Source organism: Lolium rigidum, chromosome 7 (genome assembly GCF_022539505.1).
Source record: "Lolium rigidum isolate FL_2022 chromosome 7, APGP_CSIRO_Lrig_0.1, whole genome shotgun sequence".
Taxonomy (NCBI): domain Eukaryota; kingdom Viridiplantae; phylum Streptophyta; class Magnoliopsida; order Poales; family Poaceae; genus Lolium; species Lolium rigidum.
In genome coordinates this window covers 273,977,207-273,996,916 of record NC_061514.1, presented here as the reverse complement: position 1 = coordinate 273,996,916, position 19,710 = coordinate 273,977,207, and the positions used below count along the sequence as shown (strand labels likewise).

The 19,710-nt window shown below is 47.4% G+C and overlaps 1 protein-coding gene across 1 annotated transcript; it reads right to left on the bottom strand.

Annotated features, from left to right (window-relative positions):
* Window positions 1–2,002: 2,002 nt before the first annotated feature.
* LOC124672780 (F-box/FBD/LRR-repeat protein At5g18770-like) lies at window positions 2,003–3,775 on the bottom strand. Its single transcript, XM_047208956.1, has one exon. The coding sequence runs from the start codon at window positions 3,773–3,775 to the stop codon at window positions 2,279–2,281; it is 1,497 nt and encodes a 498-aa protein (XP_047064912.1). The 3' UTR covers window positions 2,003–2,278.
* Between the last annotated feature and the right edge of the window lie 15,935 nt (window positions 3,776–19,710).

Here is a 19,710-nt window from a genome sequence, read left to right as displayed (position 1 = left end):
TTTCTCCTCCAATTGGCTCTGTAGAAATCTGACACAAATGATCGCTAGCTCATTGGCCATTATATTCATTGACTGCTAAAAATTTAGTTAAAGCGAGTCAAATCGATCAAACTGGCGTCAATCCCAAACTTTGAATGTAATACCCGCCTAGCTACGTCGGTTCAAAATATTCCCGCTACGGACCGATCATACATCGAACAATATCTCTTTTGTTTTCCCCTGCCAGCGAAATAAGCGAGCTAAGCTTTTGACTTATACCTGCTAAATTAATGATAGAAACAGAAAAACTTGATGATAGGAATACTGGAGAGCCAGTTGTTAATGTCTTAGAACCTACAAATAAATATTCCTGATCAAGGGAGGTTCAACTAGATTGCAAGGGAAGAGAAAACAGTAAAGTAGCATACCCTAGCAAGATTTCTGAAAAGATAGATAAAATGGATATACGGAACCAGACTGGACGATACTATAGATTAGGATCAAAATGGATATGCCTCTACCTATATTCGACGAAGGTCGAGACAACACAAAGTAGAGGAACCACCGACACAGCTGGCATGCCCGACCAACCTCCGGCCCATCTATCTAAGCATCGTTGTACTACAGAAGTGAGTTCATCATAGCCGCATGTGGTTTAATAATCAATCTCCCTTTCGTCATACTTATTACAGACATAGCAGGGGAATGCCTTGCGCTTGAAGCGCGGACATATTTTGACCCTGATTGCGTCTTTCAAGGAACTTATTCAGTTGTCACCGACCCAAGTTCAAAAAAGATAGTCATCTTGTGTGACATATTCCTTACAGGAATAAGCTTCTGTGGCTACAGATGTGTTCCTATAAAATCTAGAGTTAATATGACTGAAGGGTCCGCATTTGGTATGAAGTATTTGACAATGTTTCATATCGCATAAACCTGGATATGGGCTAAGGTGTCAAGTGAGATTCCGCCAACGTCCCATTTATAGTTTATTTCAAAATTCCCATTTCAATTTCTGGACCAAGAAACGCAATGCCTTTCACTTCTCCAAAAGTATTATTGTTCAATCATATCATTTCTCTACTGCACACTATATTCTGGATTTTCAGAATTTATTAGTTGATGTTGGAAGTTCTATTTGTCTCAGCTTTCTGGCTTATACATTTCCTTGAACATCAGATCACTCTCCAACGAACAGAGCAGAACAATCCACTGGAGGTATGTCAAGTGTATTTCTGATAATTACTAGTGAAATCTCATGGATCCACTACGTGCATACTTAGTTCAATCATATCACATAGTAGTACACTAGTGCTGACAGCTGTACCGATTTATCCAAAATACAACGTTATGGAGGATGATAATTGCCCATCTCAGCCTATGGAAAGCATTGACTGACTTGGACAGTATAATTCACAAGTAAACACCTTTAACCAGTCTATGATGCTGCTGAGCCTTTAGGTCCATAAAAATGTAACTCGAATGATATGCACAAGGGACATTTCAGTTACACAACATTTAAAAAATAGTAACAATTTAAAACTGAGAAGTATATCGATCAATCTTGCTCTCAAAGAAGATAAATCAAGCCACGACTGAATACAAATGCCAAAAGACAGAAAACAAACCAAATCGAAGAAAGCGTAAGCAATAGAAACTGAAAATAAGAGGAGAAACTAGCAGCCTACTAGTTCCCAACCAAAACCAGGACAGGGAAAAAAAAGAGCCTGTATCAGAACATGCCAACGAAATGAACTGAACTAAACTACCCTTCATTCGTGTTTTAAACGAAACGACCCCAGCTCACCCATGCCCAAGGCAGCTGTCTTGATCTTGCTGATGATCTGTTGTATGCTTCTGCGCTCATTTTCAAGACTCTGCCCCGTCAACCAAGATCTAAGGTTCAGGTGTGTGGTTGTAATTAAAGCCTGCCCAATTGAGGATTGATCCCCAAATAGGTGTTGAGCATTCTCCTCCATGGCATTGCAGCACACACATTTGTCGTTGTGACGGAGGCCTCATCTCGTTAACCTGTGAGCAGTCCAGATTCTACCCCGAATGAAAACACAGGCAGAAAATATACAACAGAGCATCGACCAAGAGGGAAGAGTCACATCTCGTCAAGCTGACAAAGTTTGCGTTATGTACTGATCTGGCTGTGTACACTTCTTTTGCCTCCCAGAGCCACGTCCAACAATCTTCAGAATCTGGAGGTAGTTGAAAGACTGATTTCTTCTCAAATTACCAAAATCAATCACCATATTGTAAGACATACTACTATACAGTACACAGATTGAATTCAGCCTAGCACCACTTCAATTTGGGCTTCCGAAGAGCCAATCACATCCAGGACTGCAAGTTTCTCCTCGTTGCTCCAGGTGCTTTGCTGGCTCACCATCTCCCAGTCCCAGGGTCCCTTGTCCTCGACATGGCCATGCTTGAGCAGAGCAACACGGCACAGCACCGTCGAAGAATCCATGGTGAACCTCACAAGTTGAATTAGCTGCATCCTCATCCTCTGAAAGCCAACGACTACCAGCTCCTTCAAATGGCGGTGGCTGTGCGAAGCTAAAGGCTGCGCGTACGATGCATCTTGGTCTGGCTCTTGCTCCTCATGTTCGCATTGGGAGACATGGACATGGAGGCTCTCAAGCAGTGGCGCTGCCCGGATGAGGACATGGGGCCATGAGACGTCCCAGGAGGAAGGCACGTCCGCAACAAGCAGCTTCTTCAGATTGGGCATCCGAGGAAAGGGATTCTTGTTGTGCACAATCCACATCTCTGGCCCAGTGAACCGCAGTATGAGATTCCTGATCCTGACGGCGTCTTTCAAGACGAGCATGAACATGGAGATCAAGTGGTTGAGAATCCAGTAGTATAGTGGGCAAACCGAGAAGACGAGGCTCACGTGCGCTAGGCACGGGACGGCGTCGGAACACAGTTGAACGTCGGCGTCCACGGTAGTGAGGCTCTCGAGTTTCGGGAGAGAGCGGAGCTTGACGGCCATCAACTCACCCTCGACAACAAGCTCTCTAATTTCGGACATGGGCGAGTCCAATACCAGCCAACGAGCTTTCTTTCTGTGGAACTGGCAGGACACGAGATGAAGAACTCGGAGCTGCGGGCACGCGGTGACCACGCCCTGGTAGACAGCCACGGGTGTGGATATGGGCAAGTCCCTCAGTACCAGCTTGGTGAGCGCGGTGAACCCCTCTAGCGACGGAGGCAGGCAATTGACGAGCTTGAGACTCCGGAGGCAGGACTCGCCGGGCTTGCTGCTGATGCGGCCACAGGTGAATCTGTAGACCGGATGCCGAAGCAGGGTCGGCCCCGTGGACTTGGCGACAACCTCGAGATCCTCAACGCGCCAGGAATCGACGGCGTCAGCGACCAAGCGGCTGATGCTGGCGGAGGTGCAGAACTGGAAGATCTCGAGCGATAGCCTGCGCACGCGCCGGTGAGCTCGACTAGACATGAGGTTTCTTACGCGTCGGGCGATGGCTTCTAGCCCCCGGATAGACTCGAGTAGCCCGTCCGAATGCCTTGCCTCGTGGAGGAGGTCGAGGCACCGCCGGTAGCGCTGTGGCAGTGCGTCGGTGACCTTAAGATCCAGGGCGGGAAGCTCGCGAGGGAGGTGGGCCCAGCGACTGGAGAGCGCGGCGGCGCGGAGCGCGCTGCGGGTGTCGAGACGGCCGAGGATGTGGAGGAGCAGGTCGTCGGGGAGGGCGCTAAGGTGGTCCTCATCGCTGGCAGCTCGCCGCCGGCGAGAAAACAGAACCTTCCTATTCCTAGCCATCGCTCGGAGAACAATTAATTTAGCTGGTCAGGCAGAAATTTACCGACGATTACCTGATCTCATCATCTCAGGATCTGGGAACATTGTTCTGGATCGACACTCGGTATCCGAATAGGAGGATCCAGAACGACGACGGAGTTCGGTGTCCGACTCGGCGAGGCTTCTCCGATAATGCCGGCCATCTGACCAGCCCCGCAAAGCCCGATGCGGCCCACAACCCTTTCGTGTCTGGCCAGGCCGGCCCATGTGCCCGGAAATGGGAAAAGGCTCTAACTTTCCATGCTAAAAAAAACATACATCCTGTTAAATGTAAAGAAGGCTCTAACTTTCCATGCTCAAAAACATTAATACATCCTGTTAAATCCTTCCAGATCTAGTTTCAGTTCAGTTATGCAAACCAAGCATGCCATACATACATACATACATACATACATAAAGAAAGGCATGTTTTCTATATAAAAAAAAGTAGGCAGTTGCACGTTTTCTCAACAAAAAAAAGGTGTGCAGAGGCACGTTAAGGGACCATAGGTTCATTTTCCTACAAAATACTTTACATTTTTCATTAGACTCTAACTTACATATATCTATAATCTTCTCTATCTAAATAGGGGACCCCATTTTTCTGCCCTCACATGTGCCCACGTCACCTCCTTTTTTGTAGTGCTACCACACAGCGTGTCCGGGTTGGTTTCATTTTCTATCCCCAGTTTCCGTTTAATCTTCAACTAAATGTGACACACCATGCAGTCCGTTACTTCATGCAAACAAAATGCAGCCCATTACTCATCCTCTTCAATGCATAACTTAAGGCCCACCTCTGTTATTCTTCTTTGCAAACAATAACAGCCATTAACTTCATTAATTTCTCAGATCTGATAGTGCGTTCTCTTCTCTCCCCCAAGATCAAGAAACGTATAGATGCATGAGAAGAGTCCATTCAGATTTCCCCCATTTAAACTCCGAGCTAAATCAACCTTCTCCCATCGTCCTTAGTACCGGTGGGTGTCTTCAACGTTTTCCTCTTCCTCACTGCTTTTCAAGCTCGCCTAAATTTCGATCGGGTGTTGTATATGCGATCAGATTTCGCGATCAGATTTTCTATCTTATTACTTCATATGATTTTGTTCTTTATAGATCTGCAGTACGCCACCCATGGACGCCCCGCCTGCCCGCCGCCGGAGCCATGCTCCTCGCTCAACTATTCCTGAGTCCAGGTTCTCCCGTATCTAATGCCACATACCAGCACCAAGAAAGAAGACTGAAGCACACCACAAGCTGAACATGTGAAGTGGCGACTCCTATCTAGCTAGCATCCAACACTCCTGTAATATCGCCCCTGTTACTGGTACATCTATTATATTTTTTTATTCTGTAGTACTAAAGGAACTGCACGCGTTTAAGTGGACCATTAATTTGATGTGAGGAATTTTTTGTTCGGAAATTTTATGTGAGACATGCTTCTGTAGATGCAGATGCAGTGTGATTCTCTGCCTATTTCCCTTCTATTTTCACGGCAATGTGTTCAAGAAAAGGAGAAGTCATATATTGGATACTCCTTGGCATTTGTACTTTTTCATGAAGTAAAGTGGGATGATGAAATTAATTATTATTGTGGATCCTAAATTTCTAATGTGACATATATTCTATCACTTTTCTTATATTCCAGGTAGTATGGCAACTTAGAAAACTGATGAACCATACTGAAACAAGTTTCAGCATTGTCTGTTTCCTAGACTAGGATTGTTTAGATAATATTTCCAAGATAATCTATAGGTTAGACAAATTGAGAAACAAGGATGCTATTTAAGGAACAATGGAAATTGTGGTTCAATGGGTGCTCAATGACTTAGCATGTGGAAATGAACACGTATCCTGCTCAACATAGGTAATTGCCATACTGTAGATGTTTCCCTTGCAGTTTTGTTGCAACAAAACATAGGCAGTTACTCGCTTTTCTGAGTTAATTACTTCATCTTACTACTGATCACTGCATTGATTTCAATATCCTCCCCCCATGGTTCCATGATCTTTAGACATTGCCTCATAATGCATTGGCATGGGGACTAGCATATCCTAGATGTTAATAGTGTCCAGACTAAATTTATAACACAAACCAAGGGTATATATGTTTTTGTACCTATCAAAATACTTATCGGTGAGCATCGCATATCTGAAATTAGTGTATGATATTGACTAAATGGGCTTAATTTGTAAGGTTGAGTCGGAATCTGCCAATGGTTAACTTATTTTTATTTTGTACTACATTAGTGTTGTTTCAAGCTCTCTACTTTCTAAATATATATGGGATTCACTTGCAATGAATAAATAAATATAGTATATGGGATTCATTGCAGCTTTGCAAGGTGAACAGCAGCATGGTATATTTTTAGCTTAACTGATACACCCGTTACTAAATATGCATTGTTCTTTATTTTACCAATCCTACAAAGATATATCGACATATTCCGCAGCAACGTGCGGGGTATTATCTAGTATCTATAAAGTTCATCCCCACTAAGATGTAATTAATGTTTGCAAGCTCAAACCTCGTGCAGCCACGTCATCTCAATTATTTATGTCCATTAGATAGCAAATATGTGGTGTAGATTAGTGCCCGGTTCTCAAATTCTTAGTTGCACGGTTTTCCAATACTTAGTAGCAGCACGGTCCAACAGTTTTGCTTTGGCTGTCCTCTGTAGTCTGTAGACTCTTGCGCTTCCATGAAAAATAATATGGACGTTTCATGCTTCTTTGCATCATAATACTGCTAGATATGAAACGATTGGGGCATTTAACCGATGAATGATGACGAATCCTGTCGATCGGCTGGCCTGCATTTTTATTGCCCTTCCTTTCCACCTTCCCCATGTCAAGCGACGCAGCTGACAGGGCACTGGATGGCGTCGAGAAAGAGATGTACCCTGCAAGGAATGAGCTAAACGGTATATGGTGGTAAGCTCCCCTTTTCTTTGTTCGCCCCACAGGCCATAGCAATGGAGACAGCCGCAGCTCAAATATGCACGAGGATTTCCACGAGCATAGCAACTGCTACATGCTAAGATGGAAAGTCGTTCCCACTTTATTTGAATTGCAGTCTCTCTTTATTTTAGCAAATCTTCCCCTCTTTATTTGCAGTCTCTCTTGCTCCCTTTAGGTTTGTTCATGGATTTCTCACTCAAGCACACCAATCGATTTGCTAATATAGAACTTTTTTTTTGTCTTTGATATTTTCCGCAGATGTTGGTGCTGCAAATTACTGATGGGGATTTTTCAGACATAAAACTTGGTGCTATTGTCCAAGTACGGCTGACCCCCTTTCCATTGTTAGCAGTTCAGAATCTAACTTTCTTCCCTTTAAAGTACCAGTACAACTTATTTGGAATTGAGATTCAAGAAGTCAAAGGTAACATGCTCAATTTACCAAATCAATTTGCTAATATAGAACCTTTTTTTTTGTCTCTGATATCTTCCATGCAGATGTTGGTGCTGCTATTTACTTATGTCTCTAAACCAGTTTTCTTCTACACTGCGTTTGTACAGTTTATAATCTTGCCCTAACCTAAGGATTTCTTAGGCTAGTCATAGTGGGGAGTAACATAAGGTAGTAACATACACATGTTACTACTCTATGTTACTACTCTCATAGTGGGTAGTAAATTATATGTCGGTTCATGCATTGTGTCATTTATTAGGTTGTAGACTCATCTTGTATTGGGTGTGTGATGTTATGGTAACAAAGCTAGTATTTACACGTGTCCGTGCCCATAACATTCTAGACTAGTTGGTCATCACTTAAAAAATATATATCTTGCTCAGCAAATACAACTAAATAGGTATGCAACAATGGCAGATCATATATATTCATGCCTATATATGCTCTTCTCAATGTGCATAGAGAAATAATACCATTTAAATACTCGCTACTAGAACATGTAAAGCAACAGGGAGGGAGGGGGAATACCTCCTCGCGAAAAAACGCTCTCGCGACCGCGTCGTCCCCCGCGGGCGACGGGGCCGCGCCGCCACTCCCCCTCGTCCAGCTCCCCCCTCCTCCCCTTCTCCTCCGCCGTCGTCGGCGTGCGTCGCCGGGCAAGGCCCGGGCGGCACCGGCGGCGGCGGCCCCTCGACTTTCCCCTCTCGGCGCGGCGCCTGCGCGGGGTAGGTGCGGCCGGGAGGTGCTCCTCGGCCGGCGGCGGTCCGGCGTGGCGGGGTGAGATCCCCACGTCGGGTGGGAGGAGGGGTGGCGGCGCCATGGCAGGGCCGCTCGTCCCAGATCTGGGCCCAGGCGGGGCCCGGAGGGGCACGGCGGTGGCTCTGCTCTTGGCACGCCGGCGGCGCTCCCTGGAGGAAGAGAAGACAGGGCGGCGGTGGGTGGGCGGCGGCGGCACTTCGGCCGGCCGAGCTGCGGCGTAGCGGCCGGGGCTTTACGGGCCCTTTTGGGTCCGGCCGGGCCCGGTTCGGGCCTGGTCCGCCTCGTAGCCTCGTCCGGTCGGCTACCGCGAAAGCGGTGGAGGCAGTTCCCTCCCGCGTGGCTGCGGTGCTGCTACCCCCGTCCCCGCTGCATCCCTTTTCTTCGTCTAGGCCTTGCTCCGGTGACCACAGATAGGCGGCGAGGATGGCTACAAGACCGTGGTGGCGTGTGCGGGTGGGCGGCAGGTTAGGTGGAGCACGTCGGAGCGTCTGGGGTGGTCGGTTTGGTGGTCGGGAGAAATCCCTGTCGGCATGCTCGACACCGACGCGGTGACGCCTACGGGTGTCACCTTTCCTTCCGAAGGGCGTCGGGTGTACCTCCTCCCCAATCCCCTCCGCATACGGGGGAAACCCTAGGACTAGTCCGGGCAACGGCGGCGTCATCGTCGTCTCCTTGGTGAAGGTGTTGCTTGGTATGCGGTGCCTCGGCGTGCTAGGAGCGTGGTGGTACTTCTCCGGAGGGCGCAGCGGTTGCGGGTCATCATCGTTTTCGTCGATCCGCCGGTGTCGGCATTTTTTCTTCTTTCCTTTCTTTTTCTTTTCTTTTGGGCTTGGTTGTGCTGCGGCCCCAGCGCGTTCGTTGTATCGGGTCGTTTGCTATATTAATATAGCGGGGCGCAAGCCTATTTCAAGGAGAACATGTAAAGCAACAATAATTTGGAAATACATTATATTTCAGTTTTGTCGCGTTTCAAAAACTAAACATGAAGCTTAACATGATCGCTTTTAGATCAGTGGACCTATCATCTATATTAATTCATGTCATTAATAAAGTTACTAACTTGAAAAATGTTTGAAAATAATTAGAATAATATGGTTGAGAAGTTGATGTTGGACTAGATGAAGTTAAAAGCAAGTCTCCATAATTTATGTACCAAATACAAAACTAACTATCATTATTGCAATTACACCGAATGTGATCATGTGAAGATTGGTATTGAGGGTGTGTAAATTTTTAGAAAAGGAAACTCTTATCTCATCGTCATCGATTTTTTTCATGTATGTTATCGGTTGTTTTCCAAAAAAAAGTAGTCACACTGCTCTTCTTGTTTTTAAATTTCATGCAGTCGGAAACTATCATTAAGGACTGCAATTAAAGAAAGCCCAATATGCTCACCAATCAAGACAACACATTCTTAGACAGTGCCAAATTTATATTAGGGGAGAAACTAAGGATAAGGGTTGCCTGAAATGTAATAGAATAAAAAACCAATACATCATTGTTCCAGAGCAATTATGGCTTTTTATACTTTGTACTCTACCTAATTTGTGTTTAACAGAAATTATTAAAATGGTTGTTAGTCAAAGAACGGTGAGGTTATGCTAAATAAAAATGTGAGTTTGTGCTCTTCAATCAATGGTTAATTTGATTTTTCTGAAATTTGTCTTCATAAAGAGCTATTGGCCTATTCAAGAAGATGGAGAAAAATATGCCGTGGTTAAAGTCTGATGCTTTAGGTCCTTAGTGGTTTGTTCGCCTCCCCTACCCCTTCTGTTCTCGGTCACGTGATGCTGCTCAAGATGACGGCGATAATATGGGAGGTGCTCAACCGGATGTTTGCGTCTCAGTCCAAAGAGAATATTGTTAATTGGCGCGTGTGAAGCCTAACAAAAGGGACATGTCCCTGTCTGATTACTATCATCACGTATACCATGGCGACAATCGACAACCCTCTAAGTGATTCAGAGATCATCTCAAACATACTCGCCGATTGCATCAAAGGGTGACGACAACTTGACCCCTAGCGACCTGTTCAGACACATGGTCGCGTACGAGGCACGCAACAGCGATCGCGTGTCCAATGGATCTACCCAGTTTCAGCACTCTGCCAACAATGCATCGTGTGGAGGAGGTCGCGTTGGTTTTGCCCATGATGGTGGTGGCTGTGGGCGTGGTGATGGCGGTGGCCGACAATAACAACATCAGCAACAACAGTGTTGAGATCCTAAAAGTATTGTAAACCTTGTAAACCCTAGACTCATTGAGTCTATATATAAAGAGCTAAGCCTACTCTTGAGAGGTATGTCACAATCCAACAAATTAATCTACATACCTAGCTTTTACATGTGTTCCTACAAAATCTTAAATTAAGATGGCCGAAGGGTTGGCATTTGTTGTGGAGTATTTCACAATGTTACAGATAGCATACACCTGGATATGAGCTAAGGTGCCAACTGTCAAGTGAGATCCGGCCAATGCAATTGAAAAAAACTCAGTTACAACCTCACTTGCAATTGAAAAAACCGCAGTTACAACCTCATCTGCAACTGGACTGATGAATAAGATTACACAAAAAAAACTACAAAAGTCAAAATTCAAAAGTCAACTAAGATCAGTAATAATAAAAAAAAACTCAGTTACAACCTCACCTGCAACTGACTGATGAATAAGATTACACAAAAAAAAACTACAAAAGTGAAAAGTCAACTAAGATCAGTAATAAACTAATAATTAGAAAACAAAACTACTAAAAAATACTAAAAATGAGACTAGAAAATCAAGAGTTCACGGCTTTCATTTAAGAGCAAAACCGATGCCATTTTTTTTTGAAGGTGCAAAACCGTTGCCAATGGAACACATTTGAATGTAAGAAAAAAAAGCCCAACTACGACCAAAACAGATCAAATTTATAGATGAAAAAAAAGATTGAACAAAAAGTTCACGTTCGTATCCATGTTATGTACACGTACCGGGTAGAGAAAGGAAAGAACGAAAAAAGGCCCAGCTAGTGAATGTACCGGGAGGCAGAAAGGAAAGATGGAAAAAAGGCCCAGCCACTCTCGCTGCCTCTGCCTGGAACGTCCACCGAGCGACTAGACAAACGACACAGATAGAAACACTTAACGATCCGGCGGTTAAGAAATTAACTGAGCCCTAATTTAAGAAATTTCCTTCTTGTACCCCAAATTCTATTCCGTGCGGGGCACTCTACTGTCTTACACGATGCTCCCCATCGTGTCCGTCGGATGAAGATCAGGTCACGGGATGGCAATGGGTACCCATGACCCGCGTACCCGCCGGGTAAAAACCCAATAGGAATACGGGTATGGGACAAAATATTACCCATGGGTTTGTAAACGGGAAAATATCATACCCATCGGGTAGAGCGGGTACGGGTATGGGATTGTATAACCCATACCCGCGTACCCATTTACCCATATAAATTTGACAAGTAGGCAGCCGTAATGTTTTGAACTACTTAATTTTCCCCTAACCACACATTCACATTGCTTGGTTGAACCTCACGTTTTCTGATCTGACAATCGCCGGTAGGTTAGTGAGGATTAGACCACTATTTAGGATCGCTTTACCTCATTTCATATTTTTTTGAACAACTTGATATGTTGTAAGCGTGGGTATTTTTTACCCGCGGGTACCCATTTACCCTGCCGGGTGACGGGTATGGGAAAAACTTGTACCCGTTCACGGGTGTGGGTACGGGTGATGGGTAAGATTGAAGACGACGGGTACGGGTATGGGATGGCTCTACCCGTACCCATACCCTGTGGGTGCCATCCCTAAATTCAGGTGGTGGATGACTTTCCAGCGGGACCACGCGCATGTGCCTCTCTTCTCGTCCACTCATTCCTCATCCCCACCTGCATATCTCCATCTTCTCAAATCTCAACCACGAACTGGAACACGAGCGCGGCGGGTGGGGGCGGTGGTGATTCTGCGGCCTGCGGGGGAGGGCCTGCGCCGGTTCTCCATATGGGCTGGCCACGACGGCCTCAACGCCGGCGGCTGCGAGATGAAGCTCGTGTCCTGGCCGCGCAACGTCCTCGACACCGGTGGGTAAGAGATGCAGCTCGTGTTCCGGCCGCGCGTTCTGCAAATGGCCTGGACCACGATGGCCCTCGGCACCAGCGGCCGACCTGCTGCCCACCTCTGACTACGACGGGCTGCTGCTCGCCGACCGGCCGCGCGTTCTGCAGATGGCCTGGACCACGACAACCTCGACGCCGGCGACAGACCTGCTGCTCTCCTTCGACCAAGACGGATGCTGCTCGCCGACCGGCCGCGCGTTCTGCACATGGCCTGGAACACGACGACCTCGACGCCGGTGGCCGACCTGCTTCTCGCCTCTGATCACGACTGGCTGCTGCTCGCCGACTAACCACGCGCCGGTGCGCAGGACGGTGGGCTGATGCCGCGGTCGTACCCGTCCACCCAGCGCGACCTGCCCACCCTCCACTGTCTACTAGTGCATCCATGGTGCATGCGTGAGTCCCGTTGTACTAGGGCATCTCCAACCGCGCGACCCAAACGGACGCGCTGGGCCGTCCGTTTTGGGCCGTTTGGGTCGCCGACCGGACACGCGGACAGCGGCCCGCGTCCGCGTGTCCGTTTGGGTCGCGCGCTGCGCCCAACGCGCGGACGCATCGCATAATCCGGAAACACGAAAATAAAAGAAAAAAAGCAAATTTAAACAAATTTTGATTAAAACATATGCCCTATTTTGGGCAAATTTATACATAGCCCTATTTTGGGCAAATAACTAACAAAAGAAGCCCCTATATGGGCTTTTAAATTTAAACTAATGTTAAAAACCCTCTATTAGGGTTTGGTCGGCGGCGCGGTGGCCGCCGGTGCGCCGCCTAGCCCCTGTGGGCGTCGTCGGCGACGTCGTCGTCGTCCACCCCGGGCGGCGACGCGCTGTTGTGGCTGGAGCGCGCCGGGGACTCCGGCCACGGAGACCACAGGGCCTCCTCCCACGGCGAGTGGGGGTCCGGAGCCACCCGACGCTGCGGCGGCGCACGGAGCAGCGCCTCCTCCCTGAGGCGGCTGCTGTCTCTCCTGCCAGGCGCGGCGCCCGGCCTCCTGGCGCCGCCGCCTGTCCTCCCCGCCACCGCTGCTCCGGCGGCGGTCCTCGTCGGCGCGGCGCCTGGCCTCCTCCCGCCGCGCCGCCTCCTCCTCCTCCCGCACCGCCTGGCTGGCCTGGGCGTAGAGCGCCCAGCCCTCCGCCTCCTCTACCTCCCGCCGCGCCGCCTCCTCCATCTCGGAGGTGCGAATGGCCGCATGGAGTTGCGGCCATTGCGCCTCCTCCTCCGCCGCCGAGATCATGAGGGCGGCGCGGAGGTCCGGGTCCTCCTCCGAGGACTCCGGCCGGCTCGAGGAGGAGAGGCGGCGGTTGCGGCAATGCCGCACCGCCGCGGGCGGCCTCTCCGATGTGGAGGCCGCGCTGGTATCCTCCCGATGGTCGCAACGCCGGCGGACGACGGCGGCTGCTGCTGGCCTCGTCATCGTTCGCTCCGGGAGCGAACCGTCGCTTCGGGGCCATGGCGGCGGTTTTTGCTCGGGGAGTGGAGTGGGGACTGGAGTGGAGGGCCAGATCCCCTCCCAGTCCCCATTTAATAGTCTCCCTGGTCACCGACAGGTGGGCCCAAGGGAGACGAGGCGACCAGCGCGCGGACGCGAGCGGACGGCGCGTGCCATCCGCGGCCACGCAAACCTAGCCCAGATTTGGGCCGGGGTTGCGTCGTTCCGGATGCCGCGGCCGTCCGCTTTTGCGGTGCGTCCCCGCGCTGGGCCGCGTTTTTGTCCGACTCGACCCAAACGGACGCGCGGGCGCGGTTTGGGTCGCGCGGTTAGAGATGCCCCTACTAGTCCTCGCAGATCCATTTTTTCAGAACTATTCAACGTTGATATGTTCAATAGTAGTACTAACCCAGTCCTAGTACTAAGTCCTATTTTGTCCGGCATAGATTCATCTATTCTTTTTACAACCATAGACTATTCTCCATACATCTCTAATTTTTTGTTACATCTAAATAATATTTTATTACATGTAAGCACTATTTTCTTACATCTAACAAGCAGTTGAACACCTCTGATTTTTTTACATCTAATTATTATTTTTTACACTTAATTAGCATTTTGTTACATCTAATTACCATTTTATTACATGTAAGCACTATTTTCTTACATCTAACAAGCAGTTGAACACCTCTGGTTTTTTTACATCTAATTATTGTTTTTTACACTTAATTAGCATTTTGTTACATCTAATTACCATTTTATTACATGTAAGCACTATTTTTTTACATTTAACAATAGCATAGGATGTAGTATTTTTCCTTTTTTTTTTGCATCCAAAGTCGTTCACGGTTCAACTGGATGTATTATTTTTTTCGTGTTTCTACATCTAGCTACTGCCAGCTTTGCATTGGAGTAGTAATTTTTGTGGTAGTGAACTCTGCAGTGGGCAAATGGGTCTGACCGGTGAAAAGGAAGGGCGATTTTTTTTAATAATACTCAGCCATTGTTAACTCAGGAAATTGCCTACAATTAGGTTTTGGATTATTGGATAATTAGGCACAATTTTCATGATTAATTCCAAAATATAAAGCATGACGAAAGTAACTACTAACATGTGAAACTCGAACATACTAGATGTAGTGATCAACATGAACAGTAGCAGAGCAAACGGTACAACATCCATCGCTAAACAGATCGAGATATGTCGTACGTACCGATCCGGTGGAGGTGGCGGTGGAGGTGTAGCGGACGATGTCGCAGCGGTAACGTTGTTGATGACAACGTTGTTGACGACGGGGACGATGGGTCGAAGTAGACGGCGTTGAAGACGACGGTAGGCAGCACCGCCCGACTTGGACGGAAGGCGACCCGTGATGAAGAGCTTGAGCGGTCGCGCGAGCGCTTCCCAAAAACCTAATTCGCCCTCTCCCGTACAGGATCGCAAGGACGAGCGGTTCCGGAGACCTGCTCTCCCGTTCGCCGATGCACGTCGGCGCGCGGGATGGAGTAGGCTACGGTGGCGGCGCAAGCAGAGAGAGGTGGAAACCATAACTCGTGTATTAGATGTATTTCTGCGGTAGCCGGGCAAGAGATTATATAGGCTCGGGAAACCCTAGGCAACGTGGGCCACTGTAAGGGTATTTCACCCTTATCCATTATTTTGGTAACGATCACACCGTGCTAAAGTATTTTGCCTAATATGTTTATAAGGATAATCTCAGGTATTAGGCAATGAGGCGTAAATGGTGTATCAAAGGAACAAGAAGGCTAAAGGAGACCCCCCATTTCAACAACAAACAAAAAGGGGTTACAGGAGAAATCCGGTCACCTGCCCGGTCCAACCGGGCCAGCAACCGGCCAGTCCGGCGTGCTGGCCGGTCGACCGGTCGGAAACCGGGCTCCAAAGGAGGAACCAGCGAGTCCGGTCTGTGGCCCGGTCAACCGGGCTCCTGACCGGCGGGTCCGGCGCTCCGTCCGGTCGACCGGTCGGAAACCGGGCAGCAATGGGGCACCAACCGGAGAAGCGCCAGGACGACGCAAAGGTGTTCCGGTCACCAGTCCGGTCTGACCGGCCTCACGACCGGGCTGTCCGGTCTGTGGTCCGGTCTGACCGGGTTTGTCGGGAAGAATGCTGAGGTGGCAAGTGGCAACGGCCAGATTTTGAAGAACACTATAAATACCCCTTCTTCTACCTTGGAAGGGTTAGGCAACATACTATAAGCTGTTCTTGAGCTCTCTCTCTCTTACTCCATTTCTAGAAACACCAAAAGCCTCAGATCTCCCTCCTCCTCCACCCAAACTCAAATCCCTCCGGGGAATCATTAGAGGAGGACCCGATCTACCGTTCTACCAAGCCAAATCTCATTCCCCTTGTATTCATTGAGAAGCTTGCTTCCTAGGGTTCCTTGGAAACCCTAGGTGGGCAAGAGGAGTCCGGAAGCATCCGGGCTGTGGATTTGCTCCGGGCAAGATTGTGAAGGTTTGGAGGCTACCTCAAAGTCTACCACAAGTGATTGAGCTATTCCTTCGTGGGATAGGCTCCGGAGAATAGGGTGAGCCTTCGTGGCGCGGGGAATCCTTCGTGGGACCTCCACTCCTCCAAACGTGACGTACCTTGTTGCAAAGCAAGGGAACACGGGAATACATCCTCGTCTCCGCGTGCTATCGGTTATCTCTAACCGAACTCCTTACTTGTGATTTAACTGCTCTGTGAGAGCCTTCGTGCTTGAGTTAGTTGTATCCTCATATAGGTTGCTTCACCTAGTTTGCATTAGGCTCACCTTTATATTCCGCAAAGCCTAATATTGCAAAGAAAGAATTAAAATCTGTAGAAACCTATTCACCCCCCTCTAGGTTTACCATCTCTATACTTTCAATTGGTATCAGAGCCTGGACTCTTATTAAGGGCTTCACCGCCTTAAGAGTGAGATGGATAAACTCTTCGAGGGTCTAGATGACGACTCTAACCTTTCGGTTAAAGAGATGAAATCTAGACTCTTGGCATATGATGCCGAGAAGAAGAAAAAGGAGGATGAGCTACAAAAACAAATGACAGAAATGACTGCCATGCTTAAGAACTTAACTGCCGGTGGAACTTCTAGTGGGGCTTCGGTCTCTAAGGAAACCTACCATGATGTTAACCATAACTATCCCAGAAACACTTCACCCATGCCTCATATAAACCATAGTGGGACCGTTCCCCATTACGATGGAACTCACTTTCCACATTGGAAATCTGCTATGGAATCTCATATTCGCGAGCTGCGAGTGTGGAGCTATGGGAGCTCATTGTTCATGGACATCGGGAGCCACAAGATCCTACTCGGTTGACCTCCACCGAGTTCTACAACCGTCAACTCAATGCATCCGCACGTGACAAGATTAGAAGTGGCATCAACCGCAAGCTTCTTGATCAAGTCGATGACATTGTCTCCGCTAAAGAGTTGTGGGATCGGATCGTAGTACTCCAAGAGGGAACCGATTTGATCCAATCAGCTCTCTATGAGACCGCAAAGCAAGAGGCCTACCGAGTTCATGATTCGAGATGGAGAAACCGTATTCGATGCCTATGCTAGGCTTGGTGCTCCGAAAGTAAGGGTCAAGGGACTTGGTGCTGAGAAGTACAATGACGGATTCGAGATGAACGAAGCCTTCATAAAATCCAAGGTCATTGCTATGATTGCCGTCAAACAAGAAGACACCAACCTTGGACTCAACTTGCAAATCATGACCAAGAGTGCCGATCTCAACTCCGATGATCTAGTCTCCTATGTGGCCGCCAATGAAAGCATGGCCAAAGCCGGAAAGAGGCTCAAGGCAATGAACCGTGTTGATGAAGCTTCACACAACCATGAAGCGTCACACAACCTTGCTCTCAAAGCTAGAGCCGACCATGAAAGAGAAGAAGAATATGAAATTGAAGAAGATGAGGAGATGACTTCAACTAGTGACATCGTCACTGACTTTGCCTTCTTTGCCAAGAAGTACAAGGGAAAGTTGCCTATGCTCCTCAATGACAAGAAGAAGAAGAGAACTTGCTACAATTGTGATGAAGATAGCCACTTTGCAAATGAGTGCCCTTATGAGAAAAGGGTAGACAAGCCAAGATTCATCAAAGGGGTCAAGCCAAGATTGAAGCCAAACCCAATCAACGATCGATTCAAGAAGAACAAGGGAAGAGCTTTTGTTGGAGCCGAGTACTTGTCCGATGATGAAGAAGAAGATGAGGAGAAGGAGGCCGGGGTGGCCGGTTTGGCTTACTCCAAGCCCGGGTCACTCTTCACATATGACTACTCCAAGGACTACTCCACGGAGAATGATGTTGGTTCCTCCTTCATGGCAAGAATCACTCAAGATGATGACTCCGATGACTCTTCCTCCTCTACAATCGTTGGCTCTTGTCTTATGGCAAGGGAAACCAAGGTAATGGAACCTCCACCTTCCCTATCTAGTGTTCTTGATGATGAAAATGAAAATCAAGATGAACTAATTGTGCTTAAGGAACTTTACAATGTTAGATGCACCCTTCGTGGTGAAGCTCTTGTCAAGTTTGATTTCTTGATGGACTCTCTCAAAGAAAAGGATGAGTCCATTGAGGAATTAGAATATCAATTGGATGAAAAGGAACGGAGATTCAATCTCCTAAGACAAGAGCTAAAAACCGAAAGGTGCATATCTCAAGGCCTTAAGCAACAAATTGAAACCTATGAACTTGATAAAGTTAAGGACCTAGAAACTATTGATAGGGCTCAATCTTTGACTCAAGTGCTCCATGCCTCAAAGGAGGAACTTGAAGTTGCTCATGCTTCTCTCACTAGGGATCTTGACCACCTTGAAAGAGCTAACAAGCTTGTAAAGGATGAGCTCAAGAAACTTGGAGAGAAACATGACCTACTCCAAGAAACTTACATGAAAGCACTTGAATCAATGAAGGATCCCATTGTTGTTGAAAAGCATGCTAGTTCCCCTACATCTTTTACTAGTGAGCATGCTAAGCTTGTTGAGGAACATGTTCGTTTACAAGAGGAACTCTCTTTGCATGTTGAGACCAATGCATATCTTGAGTCCTTGGTGACTAAATATGGTCTCGACTATCATCCTAATGAATCCTCTTGTGAGCATGCATCTATTCTTGAGGAAAATGTTAGGTTAACAAAGGAACTTGCAAAGTTCACCACCGCCAAGAACAAGATGGGATTGGATGACCTCTTGAGTAAGCAAAGGTCAAACCATCAAAAGTTTGGACTTGGATACGTTCCCAAGTCTCACAAGAAGAAGAACTACAACAAGGAGAAACCCGCTCAAGATAAGAACAAGAAGGTCGCTAATAATGGCAAAGCCTCAAGGGGCAAAGCCACTAGTGGTGACCGCACGGGGCCAAACGATCACTATGCATTATTTGTTGATTATTATGGTGATGTTTATGCTAACTATGTTGGCCCTCCTAATGGCTATGCTTATAGAGAGTACTCAATTTGGGTACCAAAAGATATTGTTGCCATTGCAAAGGAACCCATTAATCGATGGGTTCCTAAATCCTCTACTTGATTTTGTAGGGGTATTCCTCCGGTGGTCCAAAATGGGTGTTTGATAGTGGATGCACCAATCATATGACCGGAGGAAAAGGTGTGCTTGATCAATTCATTGAAGATATCAACAAGAAGTCAAGCATTACCTTTGGTGACAACTCAAAGGGAAAGGTACTTGGGTATGGCAAGGTAGCAATCTCTAAGGACTTGTGTCTTGAGACGGTTATGCTTGTTGAACACCTTGGCTATAACTTACTTTCTATATATCATCTTGCCGATGCCGGTTACAATTCATATTTCACTAAATATTATGTGCAAGTCTTTAGGAGCGACAATCTCAAATTGGTCCTTGTTGGATATGTGGAGAACAACCTTTACGTGGTTGACCTCTCGAAAGAGAGCCCCTCCTTCTCCACATGTCTAATGGCGGCCAAGCATGACGAAGGTTGGTTGTGGCATCGCCGCCTTGGTCATGTTAACATGAGGAATCTTAAACAACTCCTAAAGGGTGAGCATATTGTGGGACTAACCGGCGTTTCTTTTGAGAAAGATCGTGTTTGTAGTGCATGTGTAGCCGGAAAGCAACTCAAGAAGAAGCATCCCATCAAGAGTATTGTTTCCACATCTAGGCCTTTGGAGCTCCTTCATTTGGATCTCTTTGGGCCATCACATTATGA